Below are 17925 nucleotides of genomic sequence, written 5' to 3' on the forward strand. Positions count from 1 at the left end.
GATTAAAAGATTTAATTTGTACATGGAGGTTTTGAGTCATGTAAATGTATTTTGGAGAGAGATAAATGTATTTTGGAGAGAGATAAATGTAAATCTTTTTGTAAGTCTACATGAATTCTAAGGTATCTTTTCTCTTGGATGATGCACATCATCCTCATATGGCCGGTTTTTTAGTATCATGTGTCTGCAACTGTAAAGACTAATCAATCAAGTCTTGTAGGATTCAAATAAACGGAAAACCCTCCTTAAACAATTTAGCGTTGTTGCATGTCCATACTCTAGTCCAAACTTGAAATATGTGATATATGCAAATGTTGAGATTCGTAACTTAAATCCTCCACTTATTCATTTTAAAGTTTAAACTTTAACCACTATGTTACTTGACAATTTTTTTTTTTTTTTTTTATATACATTTGTAAGAAAAGTTCAAATAAACAATTTATATGTAAATATAAATTAAATCCTACTATCTCATAAGTGTAGTTAAGAATTTTACGATGGTAAAATGTTGCGGAATGTGTGATATATGCGGGTTTGAACCCCCAATTCTCATCCTTTCTACATTTAGTACGTGTAAACTTCGTCAGTTATTTCAAGAAAAACAATGAACTTACTTATAATTAAAATTAATTTTATTGGAAACTAATTTTCTTTACAATAACTTGTCTCTTCTTTAGTGAAAAAATTGTCTCCTTTATGATATCTGCAATCAAGCTGCATTTGATGAATAAATAATATAGACTATATACTATCTGCCTCTCACAATCTCACACTACCACATCCTTAATTTCTATAAGAACTACATTAATTCTGTATCATTCTACCGGGTCCATGGATCTATTGATTCATGCATAAGCTTACATGGTTGAGAGTGTCAGAGAGAAAAAGGGCCATACATGTCCATAATTGTTGGTCCCTTACCATATGCTCAAATGCCATGAAACCCGCTGATTTATTAATCAAAGGGAGAAAAACGCAAAAAAGGTGTTGAATTGTGTTGTCTTTTTCTTAGTTGTTAAACAAAATAGAACATGCAAAGATAAACAGAGAAAAGAGCAACCCAAGCAATGATCCTAGTTCACCCTACAAGCCGATGGTAGTCAAGTCCCCTTCCATTTTCCAAGAGATTTTTTCACTATAGTCACACAAGATTACAATTACTTAGACACACGAGTCTAAAATTTCCATGTCTCATCTTGAGGACTTCTACAATCAGAGTTGACAGATAAATTTGATTTATCTTTACACTTTGATACTCAGAAAGTGGTAAACTAATTAACTTAAATCTCAATAAACTTCTAACCATAAAATTTTTTAAGATTGAAAGTTTGTAAGAATTTTTCCAAGTGTTTATGCGCTTTAAAATTTATTAGAGTTTTGACACAGTTAAGTTTCGCGAAGTCTCTTATGTTTTTCAAATGCTCAAAGTTCTTAAATAGTATAAGAGAATAGAGTTGTTGTTTGAAGAAGTGTCAACTCATAAATCTTTCTTGAGAAGCTTTGATCGGGTTTAAAGGTTTTGCCTCTAATGGATAATTTCGTTGAATAGTACTGGAGGTTTCCTATGATTCTTTTGGAATGATCTATTGCATTCTCTTTGCCTTTGAAAAACTTTGTTTGTTTCTGCACGTGGTCAGAAGAAGACAAATAATAATGTAGAACATGGAATGCGACATCTCTTCAAAAGAAGAAAAAACTAGTCAGGGTCCATCAGAGTGTTGACCAATGACGTGTCCATCAAAGTCAGTTCATCAGAGTCTATTTCCATCAGAGTCTGCATCCATCAAAGCCTTCAAGACTTAATGCATCTTCTGATCAGATCTTTAAATTTTGTTTACCTTTCTTGAGTTCAATGCTTAGCCATCATAGTTTCTTTTTAAGTATCAAATGCATTCCATTGTGTTTAGAGCTTGGTGTTTCAGAACCAACAAGTTGACTTCAGAATCAAAATTTAAGTCAATGGTCCCGCACACTTGAACACACATTAGAGTACTCAATTGTTCTTTCATACAATGTTATCATCAAAACCTCAGAGACATTGTTCTAAAACTCACTTTGGTTTAATAATTAATTCATATGTTGAGGAACACCACCATCATCATATATTACAATAGGGTGTAAATAAAGAATAAACATAATGAACATCAATAATAGAAGAAGGTGATGAGTGTCCACATTGGAAGAGCATATGAGCATAATGATTAACCTTTCTCTATGCAAAACAAATCAAACTCTTCCAATCTTAACTATGAAGTAAAATGTAGATTTCATTTAGAAAAATGATCAAAGAAGTATATGTGGTACGATCTTTCATGGTCATATGGAAAAGAGCAAGACAAATAGTCTCAAAGACAACGTCCTTAAGACCCAAGTCACAGGCAAGACAATTACCGCTACATTGTCAAAGGTTTAAAATTTATTGAAATACATAATGGGAGTGAATAATGAGGTTTTACCCACGTTACCTTCTCTCAACACCATATTGTTTCAAGGAACGAGGAGAAGGGCACGATATGAAGTGGAGCTGCGTACAAAAGGACCTTGTAATTTGATCATGATGCGGATAGGAAGTTGGAGCCCAACTTAGGGCGCCAGAATCCCACTACCAAGGGGTTACACACTGTACGCCACAATATTTAACTAATCGGCAACTATTTTAACATATATTCTGATCATATATTGTAATTAACACATCCAACAATCAAACAAACTTATTTTCACAATTTATCCCTCTATCCTTTTGCTCTCATTTATACATTTTTTAGAGTTGCTCAAAAACAAAAAAAAACAACCTTATCTAATGTTTGACTAGAGTTTTTATGGAACCCACAACTGGTGGACAAAGTTCCTCTCTCAACATGTATCGTTTAAATCAAGGGAATTCAAGTTGAGAAAACTCAACCTACCTCGACTAATTTTAGTTTCCATCAACAACTCATAAATCAAACAATGGAATTATACACGTATTGAGTTCAACTCATTTATTCAAATGGATCAATTGTCCAAACTCATTTTATTTTAACTTGTCTAATCAACTCTCAACCTATTTGTGATGTTGGCTCATTATCAGTCATAATTAATTAAATATACGAATGAGAATCACACATAATAGAGTTTAATTTAGAAATTGAATAAATTCGAAAAAATAAACTTGTAATGTTGTAAGTTTAACATTTGATTTAATAAAAATTGAAATAATATTTATCAATAAAATTTTATTTAAGAAATAATTCTTATTGTTCATGCTTATTTAAAAATTTAGAGCTCTTTTGAATCAAAATCAATTCTCTCTTTTGAATTTTAACACAAAAGACGTAAGAAAATTAACATGGGATTTAAATTTGTTATATATTTAATGCATTTTTGTTTTTGTCTAAAAATTAATGAGTGTGACTAGGATGGGCAGTGCAAAATGACAAACAAATAGGATACAAATGCTAAAAGACATAGACATATCCAAAGAATTCGTGGACTTGATGCGATCCACGCCAGCTATAAATAGGTCGGTATATATGTGTTAAATTTTCTCTTCATCTATATTCTTTCTTATTGGGGTTTAAGTTCAAAATTTCTTTATCGATATTTTTTGAGATGTTTATCGATATGTTATATGTATATTTCATTATGTATCATCATTGATATCGATAGTTTTCCTGGTCTTATATGGGTACGTTTTCCCTTTATCTAGATTTTAACCTATAAAAGGATATTAAATGGTTGAAGGTATTTTTGAGTGAATTGAATATTCTCGACACATAATTGTAGAAATTAATCATTTTGATTTTTGATTGAGTAGATGACGGGTCTTTGGTCCTTTTTTATAAAAAAAAAAAAGAGAATCCAATAGATGACAAAATTGTCTCAATTTTTTTTTTTGAAAGGGTCTCTCAATTTTTTTTAATGCTAATACATTCTCAAAGTTTAAATTCAAATTTAGAACATCTAATTGAATCCGAATAAATATGAATCATCACATTTAAACTCTCTTAAGTAAATAACATATGATATATGAAATAAAAAGTAAATAGATCTTAATTATTTATTTTTTTGGGTGAACGAATAGTTCCTCACTCAAAAGTATAAAATATACACTTAAATTTAACAAACATTTTCAAACCAAAAGAATATTTTTTTTTTTAACAAACATTTGCAAACAACCTAAAAAAAAGAAAACATTTGCAAATAAATTTACATTTATGTCCCTAAAAAACGGATTCAAACATACAACTTGCTAAAAATACAAGTATACAACTCTATTTTAGCCAATGGCGTCCATTTCAATCCACCAGCAACTGGCATGTTATTCTGAGCTACCTACTCTTCTTCCCCATTCTTATTGCCTTTTCTTTCATCCATTCATTTACCAAAATGTCACATCAACTTTAGACAAACATCATCGTCAAAAACCCTTACACATTAATTAGGCACCGTCACTCATTAATTAAGTCATAACCTTGACATTTTCTGGCTTTCTCTATGTATGCCATGTTGGCTTGTTTTATCATCAACACTAGTTTAGTGGTTAAAATTTACCTGAGGGGTATGTCATGTTGATTTGTTTTATCATGAGCACTAGTTTAATGGTTAGAATTCATCGGAGGTGTCCGGGGTTCAAACCCCGACCCTTGCATATAATAATGCATGTTCCTGCTAACTGAGTTATACTCACGGAAAGAGTCTAAGGGATAACTTACTCCCTATATGTAAAAAACAATAAAAAGTGTGTGAGCTCTAGGGCTAGAAATGAGTCGAGTCGAGTCGAATCGAACCTGTCTGAGCTCGACTCGATAAGAATTAGCTCGGCTCGAAACTCGACTCGAGTTCGAAACGAACCATTTCTTTTAACTCGAGTTCGGCTCGTTTAAAGTTCACGAACAACTCGGTTCGGCTCGTTAGGCTTAACTCGTTTGGTCATTTTTTCAAAAACATTTTTTTTTCTTCAAAAAAAATCATTTTTTTGGCAAACACATATGTCTTTGACCTTTACAAAAACAGAAAAATAATTTAAATAAAACTGCCGCAGTCCATATACTACGCGCTTAGGTTTTACATTGTATTTCTAATGCACTGCTCTTATATATGCACTCCTCCTCTCTAATATTTTCAAAACTCCCCGATGTGGGACTAGTTTTGTGCTCATGTTTGTTAAAAAGCCTTGTAAATGTATTAACTTTTTTTCTTCCTCTCGCTATAATATTATAATTAACATTGATTATAATTTCTATGAAAAAGTACATAATTATTAGAAGAAGCTTGTAATAAATTAAATTATATATATATATATATATATATATATATATATATATATCGAGCTGGTTCACGAATCAAACGAGTCGAACCATACTTAGTTCAGGTTCAACTCATTTATTTAACGAGCTTAATTTTCAACTCAAGTTCGACTCATTTGGTTCGTGAACCAAGTTCAACGAATCAATTATCGAATCGAGTATCGAACTATTTTCGAGTTGGTTCGGTTCATTGCCAGCCCTAGTGAGCTCTAACCATTAGACGCTTGAAAAAAAGAATAATTCATAGATACAATAAAGCAAAACACAATTAATTTAAGTATTTGAAGTCTCCGTTGTTACAACCTAATAGTTTTAATTGTGACGAAATATTATACAAAATTTCGAATTTAAAACCAGACCATACATTCTCTCTCTCCTCGTGTGTACTCCCTCTGTCCTAAATTATAAGAAAAAAAACTCATTTTCTTTGTCCCAAATTATAAGCAAAAAAGACAAACTTTTATCATATTTAATTATGTTTTTTCAAAAAATAATCTTTTCCAAGGAGAAATTAAATGCAATTTGCATTCAGTATGCTTTCTCTTTCATTTTCTCTATAACTAATAATCAATAAAAATTGTTTTTACATCTTTCTATGAAACTTCTTCCAAGGATAACACAAGAAACTATGTTGCAAACTACTATGTTTTGATTTTCTTAATAAGTGTGATTTTTTTTCTGCTTATAATATGGGACGGAGGGAGTATGTGTTAGCCACTTGACCTATAGAAACAAAACTTAAAAATGCATTAATTTGTTCTAATAGATATAGGCAATTACTTTTTCTACCATATGAATTTCTCATGTGTTCTATTTTTTCCTTTTTAAAATTCTCTCTATTTGGATTATATAATCTGAAACATATTGATAGCAGTTTTCAGATTATATAATTTGAAAAAATGTTTCGCCTAGATTTTGTACATTATTTTTACAACATAATTAAAAATGACAAAAAACATAAAATAATTGTAAATAGACAAAAAAGTAAAGAGACAAAAAGATGATAAAAATTATCATTTTATTAATATATAAATACTTTTATTCATAGTACATTTAAAATAAAATTGAACCTTGAATCTTATTATACAAAATTTTCAAACATCCAATGCTAATTTATTAAATCTAAAACTAAACCCAAAACTAAACCTGCAACACAAGAAGATTGAGGGGGAAGGAAAAGATGATGGAGGGGGAAGGAGGGTTTGGGGGTAAGGTTTGCTTCCTTTCTAGGGCAAATGAGACTTTGATGCAGCTCAGGAACAACGACGACGTAAGAGAACCATGTTCTCAATATTTGGTCAGTACAGTACTAAAGGACCGATCGAGTTGGACGCATCATTTGTCAAATATGTTGAAGAAATTCATTAAAGTTTGATCCAGTCCAGGAACTATAAAGAGATCAGGGCTCTGTTGGAGGAACCAAACCAAGAAATTAGTTAGTTGATCTGTGATCATTTATGTTTTATTTTATTACGTGTTTTACGTTGTTGAATTATGTCTTTGATCTATTTGAAATTGTTATATTTAATGCACGTCGCTGAAATTAAATTCCCTGTGTTAAAACTCTTGTTTTGTAGGGTGCAAGTCATGCTTGTATCATATAATCCGAACCAGTTCAGCACAATTTTTTTCTTCTGTGGTCCACATTGCACCGACAGTTTCTGTGGTCCATGACGCACTTATATAAATTAGTGTGCTCAGTTTTCATTTGCTATAAAATAGGACAAAAACTATGAAAAATTATTCCAAAGATATGAACTCCAAGAGGTTGCTATGAGTTGGATCTTGTTGCCTTGGTAATAGAAATATGTCAGTCGGCAAAGGCAGCAAGATCTAACTCAAAACAATCCTTTTGAACACACCTTGCCTTTCATCATTATGTTGCAAATCTGATTACGAAAGAGGTTGTTGTGAACTTGATACAGTTGATATGCCGATACACGTATGTCGGTTGCAAACCAGCTAGATCAAGTACAAAATACCTCTTGGAACACATTCCTTTTCATCATCACTTATCTGTTATTATGTTGTTTTACGCTTTTGAATTATGTTTTGTACCTTTTTTTTGTATGTCATTCATCATAAAAACCCTAAAAAAAAATCTAACTGAAACACAATCTGGGACTGTTTAGATTATAAAATCCGACGGTTGCTATTTGCATCCTCCAGTTTTTTCTAACACACCCGTATTCCGTTTTTTTTAAGCTCCCCTATTCTGTTTTTTTCTATACTATGATCAATGTCCAATCCTATTCTGTTTTTTTCTATACTATGATCAATGTCCAATAACATTCAAATTAGGCGATAACTTTGTGTTCAGTTAATGGTCAATGGATTGTAACACTTTTTTTTTTTTTGGTGGTGGCAGGGATTTGAACCCCTGACATTGTATATTTTATGCATTGTCCATACCAACCGAAGACTAATGGATTGTAACACTTTATTATATTCAATATTCATCTATTGAGTATAATAACCACATCTTTAAATTACTTCTTAAAGAAAACCACATATTTAAATTATGTTAATTATCTAAATTTTTGTCGAAATTTGATGTCGAAATAGTATAACTCTACTCCAAATACCAAATTATATAAGTAAAGACTCACCAAAAAAAAAAAAAAACCAAGAGACTTTTATCAAATATAGGAGATGTGCATTAATGTTGACTTGTGAAGAAATAAAAACACAGAAAAGAAGCTGAATGGAAACAAAACTATAGATTTTGCATAATAGGACAAAGACCCAGCAACACTAAAAGGGATTAAGAAAACCATTGGATTGCGCTTTAAGTGGAATGAATTCAACTTATTTAAGGCAAAGAATTAGTCAAAAATAATTTATAATATTATTTTTTCTCAAATATTCACACACCTAATTTAACTTATTCTTAGTTAACTGTTGCTACACTCAGGCCTTCTTTCTTGTGCTTGAGTGGCTTGCAAAATAGAATAACTAATAGCCTTCCAATGCCATTTGCTAAATCAAGCAAATTTTGGGAAATAAATAAAAGAAACATCAAGTAGCAATTAGTATTAACTTTGTCTCTTATAGTTTTTGAATCCTCATTAGAGTTGGCACTTATGACTGTTCCCTAAATATATCCACTTTGATTTTGTTTAGTGTTTCTCACTTGTATTGATTGTTTAAGAAAAAATATCAAAAAGTTAGGGGAAAATGGCAGGTGGAGCATTTGCAGATGGTAGCACCCTCAAGAGGGCTCATCTTTATGAGCATAAGATAACTGGATATCTCATATTTTCTTGCATTATTGGAGCACTTGGTGGGGCTCTATTTGGATATGATCTTGGTGTTTCAGGTGAGTTCAACTTAATTGTAAATCTCGTTATTATAAAAAATAAACCAATACAAATTTTGATTTTGCCATTTATAAGAATAGGAAATCATTTTCAAAGAAAAATTGAAAAGTTTATATAACCTTCATTGATGATTGTATTTTATCACAAGTTAAATATAACTCAACTTTTTTTTCCCCTTTCAAGTGAACCCCTTGGGGAAATTTTAGGTAGTAATTTGCAAATCACATATATATATTTTTTATTAACCATTCAATTTTGAAAGGAACGCACTCTTGATAATTTAGAGTTCAGTCACAACACATACTTGATAATTTAGAGTTTAGTCAGGAATAAATAAAGTTTGACAAAAGATTGTTTTAGTCGGAATTTAAATTTGAGTTCTCTTGAACGATTAATCATAAACTAATGGTATGAAAGTATTGCTTGATGATCGCAGGTGGTGTTACTTCCATGGATGATTTCCTCGTAGAATTCTTCCCAAATGTGTATGAGAGGAAGCATGCAAAACTTCAAGAAACAGATTATTGTAAATATGATGATCAAATATTGACACTATTTACTTCATCTCTCTACTTTGCTGCTCTTGTGTCCACATTTGGTGCTTCAAGTCTAACAAAAAACAAAGGAAGGAGAGCTAGTATCTTAGTTGGTTCTGTAAGCTTCTTTTGTGGAGCTATTCTCAATGCAGCTGCCAAGAATATAGCAATGCTGATCATTGGACGTATTCTTCTTGGAGTTGGTATTGGATTTGGAAATCAAGTAAGTTTAATTTTAGAGTTTAATAACTATTGTTGGGCGTGAGAGAGTATATAGAGAAAAACCAAAATCTCAGATTGAATAGAGATAAGGTCTTACATGAGTTTATAAAGATAGAAACACATCACCTTACAAATTGTTTTTGCACAAATGAGTTAGGCTTAGTATAAAAATTTAATATGGTGTCACCAAACACATGAGTTTTCGTTTTTTGTTCACCAAATACTTTGTGATTAATGCATAGTTAGTACTTTTTTTTACCTTAACATGTCCTCAAGATAAAAAATATGGTCACGAATTTTACTCGCATATCATGATTTTTCTAATTATTATGGTGCAGGCTGTTCCTCTATATCTTTCAGAAATGGCACCAGCAAAAATTAGAGGAGCAGTGAACCAACTATTCCAATTAACAACATGTTTAGGAATTTTGATTGCTAACCTTGTGAATTATGGTACTGAGAAAATTCATCCTTGGGGATGGAGGTTATCTCTAGGTTTAGCAACAGTTCCAGCAACATTCATGTTCATCGGAGGCGTTTTTTGTCCAGAAACACCAAACAGTCTCGTTGAACAAGGCCGAATCGATGAAGGAAGAGTAGTGTTGGAAAAGATTAGAGGAACCAGAAATGTTGATGCTGAATTTGATGATCTTATTGAGGCTAGCAGAGAAGCAAAATCTATTAAGAATCCATTTCAGAATCTTCTTTTGAGAAAGAATAGACCTCAATTCATCATTGGTGCAATTTGTATTCCAGCATTTCAACAACTAACTGGAAACAACTCTATTCTATTCTATGCTCCTGTTATTTTCCAAACAATTGGATTTGGCACTGGTGCATCTCTATATTCATCTGTTATTACAAGTGTTGCTCTTGTTCTTGCTACACTCATCTCAATGGCTTTGGTTGACAAGTTTGGTAGGAGAGCTTTCTTTTTGGAAGCTGGTACTGAAATGATAATATGCATGGTAATTACATCTTTCATATATATTATTAAGTGTCATGCTAACTCGTGTCGTTAGGGCACATATTAATGATCTAAAAAAACAATTAAAAGGTAAATTTTGTATTGAAAAAAAAAGTTTTTAAGCTTTCAAGATATTGAATGTACAATTTCCAAAATTATGTTTCTACATTAGGCTTCTTAACTTGTGCCTTAAGGCACAAGTTAGCATTTCCCTGATTTAACCTACTTTAGATAATTTTTTCTAAATAAACTAGTTGCTTGGATTGTCGTGTTTTAGCTTATCTACTCACATAAACACTTGAAAACTGTCTAAAAGTGCTTATAAAAACAACTAATGACACATTCATAAGTTATTTTCAGCTTATTTCCATAAGCTCAATAGGATAGCTTATGAAAACAGCTTATTACTTTTATGAAAACAGTTTGTCTCTATTGTTATCTTTTTTGTTACAGAAATAACCTATAAATAAGCATTTATGTAATAAAAACTTATGCTATACGTGTTTGATGTTTATGCAAAGAGAACGTGAAATGAAAAATAAAACATGACTGATATACACCACTTTTTTTGTTGCTAATTTGAGAATTTTTTTTGGTTGTTTTGAAATTTGCAGATTGCCACAGCTATCGTTTTGGCTACTTGTTTTGGAGATGGAAAACAACTGTCATTTGGAGTTGCTATCTTTCTAGTTTTAGTGATTTTCTTATTTGTTTTGGCATATGGAAGATCTTGGGGTCCCTTAGGGTGGTTGGTTCCTAGTGAACTCTTTCCATTAGAGATAAGGTCATCTGCACAAAGTGTTGTGGTGTGTGTCAACATGATCTTCACAGCCATCGTCGCACAATTCTTCCTTGTGTCACTTTGCCACCTTAAATACGGAATCTTCTTGCTTTTTGCTGCATTGATTGTCCTTATGAGCTGCTTTGTCTACTTCTTATTGCCAGAAACCAAGCAAGTTCCAATTGAAGAGATTTATCTTCTGTTTGAGAATCATTGGTTTTGGAAGAATATTGTCAAGGACGAAAACAAGGGGTCCGAGACACAAGCATAAGCTAAAATCTCGAATGTTGTTCCTTCTGAATTTGTTTTTTTTTCATAGACAAATAAATGTTAGCGGTTAATAAAGTTAGGGGATGGGAAATTTTGTACGTAGCAAGGATCAAATCTTGTACCTCCATAGTCATTACTAGGCCACCTTCAGAGACTTTTTGCTTATGATTTTATGAAGAGTTTTACAATTTTCTTCATGTGTTGATACATTTTAATTTCATTGCTAAGGACTTTAGTCTTACGGTTCTTTTAGAACAACAATAATTAAAGTAAACTAAAATAAAAGACAATGGCGACAATCTATCTTTGTTAACGTAGTTCGGCAATGATGGGTACCTCTGTGACTAAAGAGCAACCATATATCTATTTAATTTCTGTGCTGAATTAGGGTTTATAGTCTTACCAACCAATATATATTGAGCAACCATAGTTTGCAACACTCCTCTTGTTCATCTCCTTCTCCTCCCTCTTCCTCTCTTCTGTGTATATGAGCCATACTGAACAATCTCCACTTTGGCAAAATATCAAACCCCTATGAAGACTTTCCTTCATGACAATCACATCCTAACAACTGGGAAGGTACTCATCATGCTTAACATTGAGAAACGTGTAACAAGTTCAAAGCAGTGCTCGAACTTGTCATTGATGTTTGAATTGGTCAATATATGAGGTGCATTCTCTGAAGTATGATCCTTTTCAAATAATATATGTCTAGAGGCAAGTAATTATATAATCTTGTCAAACCTCACATTAATATGTTTGGTCGTGACATGATACACCTGATTGTTTGCCAAATAAAGGCACCTTGACTATCACAATGCAACCAAACTCCACCTTTCTCAACACCCAATTTTCCCACCAATCCAGTAAAGCCTTAAAGTTTATTTGGAAGCTTCAACTGCTTCTATGTACTCTACTTCAATTATCGATATGGCCACTATTGATTGAACTGATGATTTCTAGCAAATATGTCCTCCTCCTAAAGTAAAGACATACCATGTCATAGATCTTCTATCATCCATACCATCAACGTAGTCTGAATCAACATATCCGACAATTGAAGGATCACCATGTTCATTGATGGACATGATATCATGGCTTTTTGTACCCTTTAAGTACTTGAAAATCCATTTAACTGATTCCCAATGATGCTTACCCGATTTGGACATAAACTTGCAAACTTGACTTACAACTTATGCCAAATCTAGTCTAGTGCAGACCATAGCATACATCAAACAACCAACAACACTGACATAAGGAACCTTTGACATATACTTAACTTCTGCATCTATCTTTGGACACTAATCCAATGAGAGCTTCAAGTGATTCGCTAGTGGAGTACTTATAACCTTCAAATTTCCCTCGTCAAATCTGTCTAACTCCTTTTCAACATAGTTTTTCTGAGAGGGCCATAACTTACTAGCACTCATATCCTATGAATTTTCATACTAAGAATATTCTTACCAACACCCAAGTCCTTCATGTCAAACTTCTTTCCTTCCCAGCAAGATTTAGAGGAGTTTTAAGAAGCATTTTGTTATTATATATCTTCCACAACCAGACAATTCCATAGGTGTGTACATGTAAATATGCATTCAGAACTTGATATTTTAAGGAGAAGGAAAGCTATTGGAGCATCAAAGAGGATTCTCTCACCTCCTCAAATTTTTTTAGAGTATGTTTTGTTTTATGTTGGTTATGCATTTTGATACCATGAGTTACTAAACACCTTTTGATTATGGTTCTAAGATAAAACTCTATTTATTTGTTGGAATTCATTAAAAATATTTATTTATTTAGTGTTATATTTAATTTCCATACGTTTCGCACTTGGTTCTTTGACGAACTAGGAAGTGACACTTGTGCAAGTGTAAGTCCCTGCCTTGGGTGTGAGTGTAAGTCCCCACTTTGGTTGTTCTAGTGGTGTTGGCTTGAGACCTTGTAGTGTGATCCTCCTTAAGGTCTCATGTTCAATTCTCCTTGGTGCCAAGTTGGGTGGGTTAGTTAAGCTTCTTTAAAAAAAAGTCCACACTCAGGAAGCAATCTGTCATTCTGACGCCTCCTACATCCGTGCAAGGATAAGTCCCTTAAATAGAGAATGAGGAGCATTATGATATTATGGAGTCAATTACATGTGGCAGTGTAAGTCCCTACTCTAGGAATCACACTAATGTTTGACGTATCCAACAACTGTGCACCTACATTTCCCTTGAGTGGTGGGGAGCAACATGACTAAAGGGTTGAGATCACTCTTCATCCTACAAGGTTATCCTCCATTTATATAGTAATTAGGTCACAATTGATAGTAACTTGCATTAATCGAGCAAAGAAGGTAAATGAGATTCGAAGAATCCTAATCGCTCCTAAAATTCTGAATCAACCCAATTTGTTCACTTCTTGCACAATCAAACAAATTTTGCAAACTCTACCCAACACTATAACATTTGTTGTCTCTGGAAACACTTTTTAGGCAACATGTAAAAATCATTTCCTAAAATTCGTTTAGGCAACGATTTATGGCTGTTGCCAGAAATGGTGCTATGTAAAAATCATTTTGTTTTTTTTGAATGGTATGTGTTTATGTTTTAGCAAAACTTGCATCAGTTTATTAGAATAATATCAGAGTTTTTATGAGATCAACAATCGTGGTATTCTTTCTTTGTTGTGTGTATTTTGGAGCTATGAACTAAAGTGTGAAGGAACATGGTAATGATGACATGCATAGAAATTGACTGCAAATTTTTCTACGTAACTTGTAGTATTTAAGTTGGATATAGGACCTTACGGGTTTGTAAAATCAGTGTATGTGCAGCTGCAAGGGCTTGGAGATTTGCTATATGGGAGGATTTAAGCGATATACTTGTGTTATCTTTATGCTCTTTGTTGATTTTTAGTGCGGTGTTGGTGTTTGACAATTTTGTTTAAAGTTGCATAGAAAGTCAAATGCACTTTTACTGTGTTAGTTTGAGCTATGTTTTTCGTTATAATCTTTCAGAAACTTACCTTTTGAGTTAACCGGTGTGTTGTTGATATGTGATGGTTGAATTTTGTATCTTGTTCCTCATCATAGTCTTTTATTTATACGTGTTGTTTAAGCAACTTTGAGATAACTCATCATGAAATTATTTGTGTTTAACAAGCACCTTGTAAAGCTTAAATTGACAAGAATGAAAATGTTCTTTTTTAAAAGGCTTAATAGTAGTTTTGGCCCCGTAAATATCAAGTTGCGATTTTGGCCCCCTAACAAAATAAAATACAATTCGGCCCCCTAAGTACTGCCCCTTTTGCAGTTTTGGCCCTTCAGGACAATTTTGACCAATTCAACACTGATGTGGACGCCACATGTGTAATTTTTTTATTTTTAATTTTTTAAATATTTTTTAATTAAAAAATAATTATTTTTATTTTTTTAATAATTATAAAAAATAAAAAATTACACATGTGACGTCCACGTCAGCATTGACTTGGTGAATATTGGTCTGGGGGGCCAAAACTGCAAAAGAGATAGTACTTAGGGGGCCGGATTGTATTTTATTTTGTTAGGAGGCCTAAATCGCAACTTTCTGATACTTAGGGGGTCAAAACTGCTATTAAGCCTTTTTAGAAAAAAGTTAAAAGTCATTAAGCCACGACTGAAATGCTGCGAAGTGTGTTTTTATTTTTATTTTTTACAATACAATTTTTAGGCAACGTTTACCAACTGTTCCCAGACATGGCAAGAATATGAAACTGTCACCCTTAAGTTCTCCGGAAAAGCGTCCTCTCTTGCATACCCTAAAGAGTAAGAAAAACGTTGACAAAGACAATAGGCAACACTCATATAGAAGACGGGTGAAAACTGTTCCCTATTCTTTTAGGCAACACTTTTTGGAGTTTTGTCAACTTCTGAATTTTTGTTGGTGAGGCTAAAAGTTGTAGTGCAATTTACTATTTTTCATAATAAGCTTAGTAAATTGCCAATTCGAAAAACAACAATTTCTTTGAAGACGAAAACTTTGAAGGTGAGAAAAACACAAGAAGGGGGGGGGGGGGGGGGGGTTGAATTGTGTTTTGAAATTTTTTTCAATTTCTCCTAAAAGCTGAACACACTGATCAGAAGCTAAGTGAGACAGCTTCTGAAGTGATAATCAGAATCTAAATGCAGCGGAATAAAACAGAGAGAGAGAAGAAGAACGACACAAAGCAATTATACTGGTTCCTTCCACAATCCGGAAGTAGTCCAGTCCCCCTTGCACTTCCAAGGAGATTTCACTAAGAGTAATATCTGATTACAATTGCTCAAGCACACAAGCAAGAGACTTCCTTTGCTCAAGCACACAAGCTAGAGACTTCCTTTGCTCAAGAACACAATCAAGAGACTTCCTGCTCAAGCACAACTGCAAGAGACTTCTAACTAAACAAAATTACACAGAAAATTGTTTAAGGTTGAACACTTGATATACAATCAAAGGTGCTCACAATACAAATCAGATACAGACTCAATGGGCTTAAGAATTTCTAAGATATGACTTTGAGACACAGAAATTCTAAGTGAATGCAGAACAATTTCAGCAGAGGTTTGACACTTGTAAAAATGTTGTGAGTCTTTCGTTCAGCGTTCTTGCATTACCAAATCTCTAGGTCTTCACTCCTTTATATAGAGGTGTGAAAGAGACGTTGTGAAATTGCCAGCACACCAAAGAGTCGTTGTTGAAGCTTGATCTTTCACCAATGATCTTTTGCCTGATTTGGTTGTTGTCCTATGAAGAACCAATTTGAAATCCATTCCTTATCCAAAGGAACATATATGCAGGCGAGACCATATTCTGAAGCTGTTTTCTTGTCTTGTAGCGTGGACACAAAACAGAGTAGTGGAGAACGTGGTTGTACAATTCGTACAAAGTAGAATGTCAACGCTTTCGTCCAAATTGCAAGCACATGCCTTCAAACACCTTTGAAATGACCGTTGCAATGTTCCACTGATTTTCTGCTGTGTTTTCGAAACCAATAGACAGCTTTTGCAATGTAGATTCTTCAATCTTTGAATCTTTTGCAAATCCAGTTGATCTTCAGCTTCTGGTGAAATGACTTCTGATGAGGCAGCTTCTGATGATGCAGCTTCTGATGAAGTGACTTCTGCAGCTTCTGATGGTGCAACTTCTTCAGCTTCTGATGATGCAGCTTCTGATGAAGTGACTTCTGCAGCTTCTGATGGTGCAGCTTCTTCAGCTTCTGATGATGCAGCTTCTGATAATGTGGCTTCTGGACCTCTTGTCTTCAGGAGCACTTTTACTATGTTCAGGAGCAGCTTGACTTCAGGAGCGCTTTTACTTTCAGGAGCGTATTGCCTTCAGAATCATCTAAGCTTCATTTTCTTTTGCTCTTTATTTGCTCATTCAGAACCAATTAATGATGTAACTTTTTAACTGTGGTCCCGTACACTTGAACAAATATTAGCTAGTCCAATTTACAATTTTTAATACCTTGTTATCATCAAAACTCTTTAAGGTTCATTGTTAAACACATTTTGTTCCAACAATCTCCCCCTTTTTGATGATGACAAACAATAGTATTTAAAAATTGATCAATTGTTGTTAATCTAATTAACAAGTTGACCTTGGGGTTCTGAGGTTTGTAAGCTCAGAGTCTGAGGTTTGTAAGCTCTAACTCCCCCTGAGTCTGATAGTCTTTAAGGTGAGGTTTGTAAGCTCCCCCTAAGTTCTATCCAGGTTAATTAAATTCATTTTTCGCACAATAATATCAGAGCTAAAAAAAATTGAAAGAATTGACTTAGATAAGAAGAATGGTTCAATTAATTGTTATTTGAAATTTGATACTCCCCCTTTTTGATACACCGATAAAAAGGATAGACATTTTCAAAATTTTCAAACATTAATTAATGGGGCTCAGAGCCTTTAAATACTATCACATATACTCCCCCTTTTGTCATTAGCAAAAAGACATAAACAAAAAGAAGAGATGAGAAAAACTCAAGATTAAAGGTTCAGAGCATAATTCAAATAAATTAAAGCATATTAACCATCTTCAAAAATTAAATAAACAAGGCATAGCAAGCATTATTATCAAAGCAAATAATAACACATAAGGTATAAACAGTTAAAGATTTTCAGAAGCAGGAAGAATTCAGAAGCTTATAATATCAGAAGCAAAAAACTAAGTCAGAAGCAGAAATGAACAAAGAATATCAAAAGCCTAAAAAGCCAGAAAAATAAGCTAAAAGTGTGCAACTATGGGTTTGGCTTATTTCTCTAAAATCTTTTTCAGAAGCTCTTGAACATCAGCATACTTCTTGTCCATATCTTTTCTGTAGTTGTCTTCTCTGATCTTGGCTTCTTGCATGTCAGCTTCCAACTGTGATATCTTCAGCTTCTGCTCTATTAGCTCTGTTTCAAGCCTGTCATTTTCTTCTTTGAGCACCTTGTTCTCCTGAGCTAGAGCCAGGTTAGGTGCATCAATCTTTTCCAGAATCTCAGAAGGAATGATCAGATTCAGCTCCTTAGGCAGTAATTCATCAGGTTCTCTGCCTCTGATACTGAGTGGA

The 17925-nt window shown here is 33.2% G+C and overlaps 1 protein-coding gene across 1 annotated transcript; it reads left to right on the plus strand.

Annotated features, from left to right (window-relative positions):
• Positions 1 to 8320: 8320 nt before the first annotated feature.
• Positions 8321 to 11572, plus strand: LOC146918502 (sugar transport protein 14-like). Its single transcript, XM_085720123.1, has 4 exons — positions 8321 to 8607; positions 9045 to 9367; positions 9705 to 10334; positions 10948 to 11572. Exons 1-4 carry the CDS (start codon positions 8466 to 8468, stop codon positions 11383 to 11385), a joined length of 1533 nt encoding a protein of 510 aa, XP_085576249.1. The 5' UTR covers positions 8321 to 8465; the 3' UTR covers positions 11386 to 11572.
• The last annotated feature ends 6353 nt before the right edge of the window (positions 11573 to 17925 follow it).

This window comes from Medicago sativa, chromosome 6, assembly GCF_051527215.1.
Source record: "Medicago sativa cultivar Bolivia chromosome 6, Bolivia_mono, whole genome shotgun sequence".
NCBI lineage: Eukaryota > Viridiplantae > Streptophyta > Magnoliopsida > Fabales > Fabaceae > Medicago > Medicago sativa.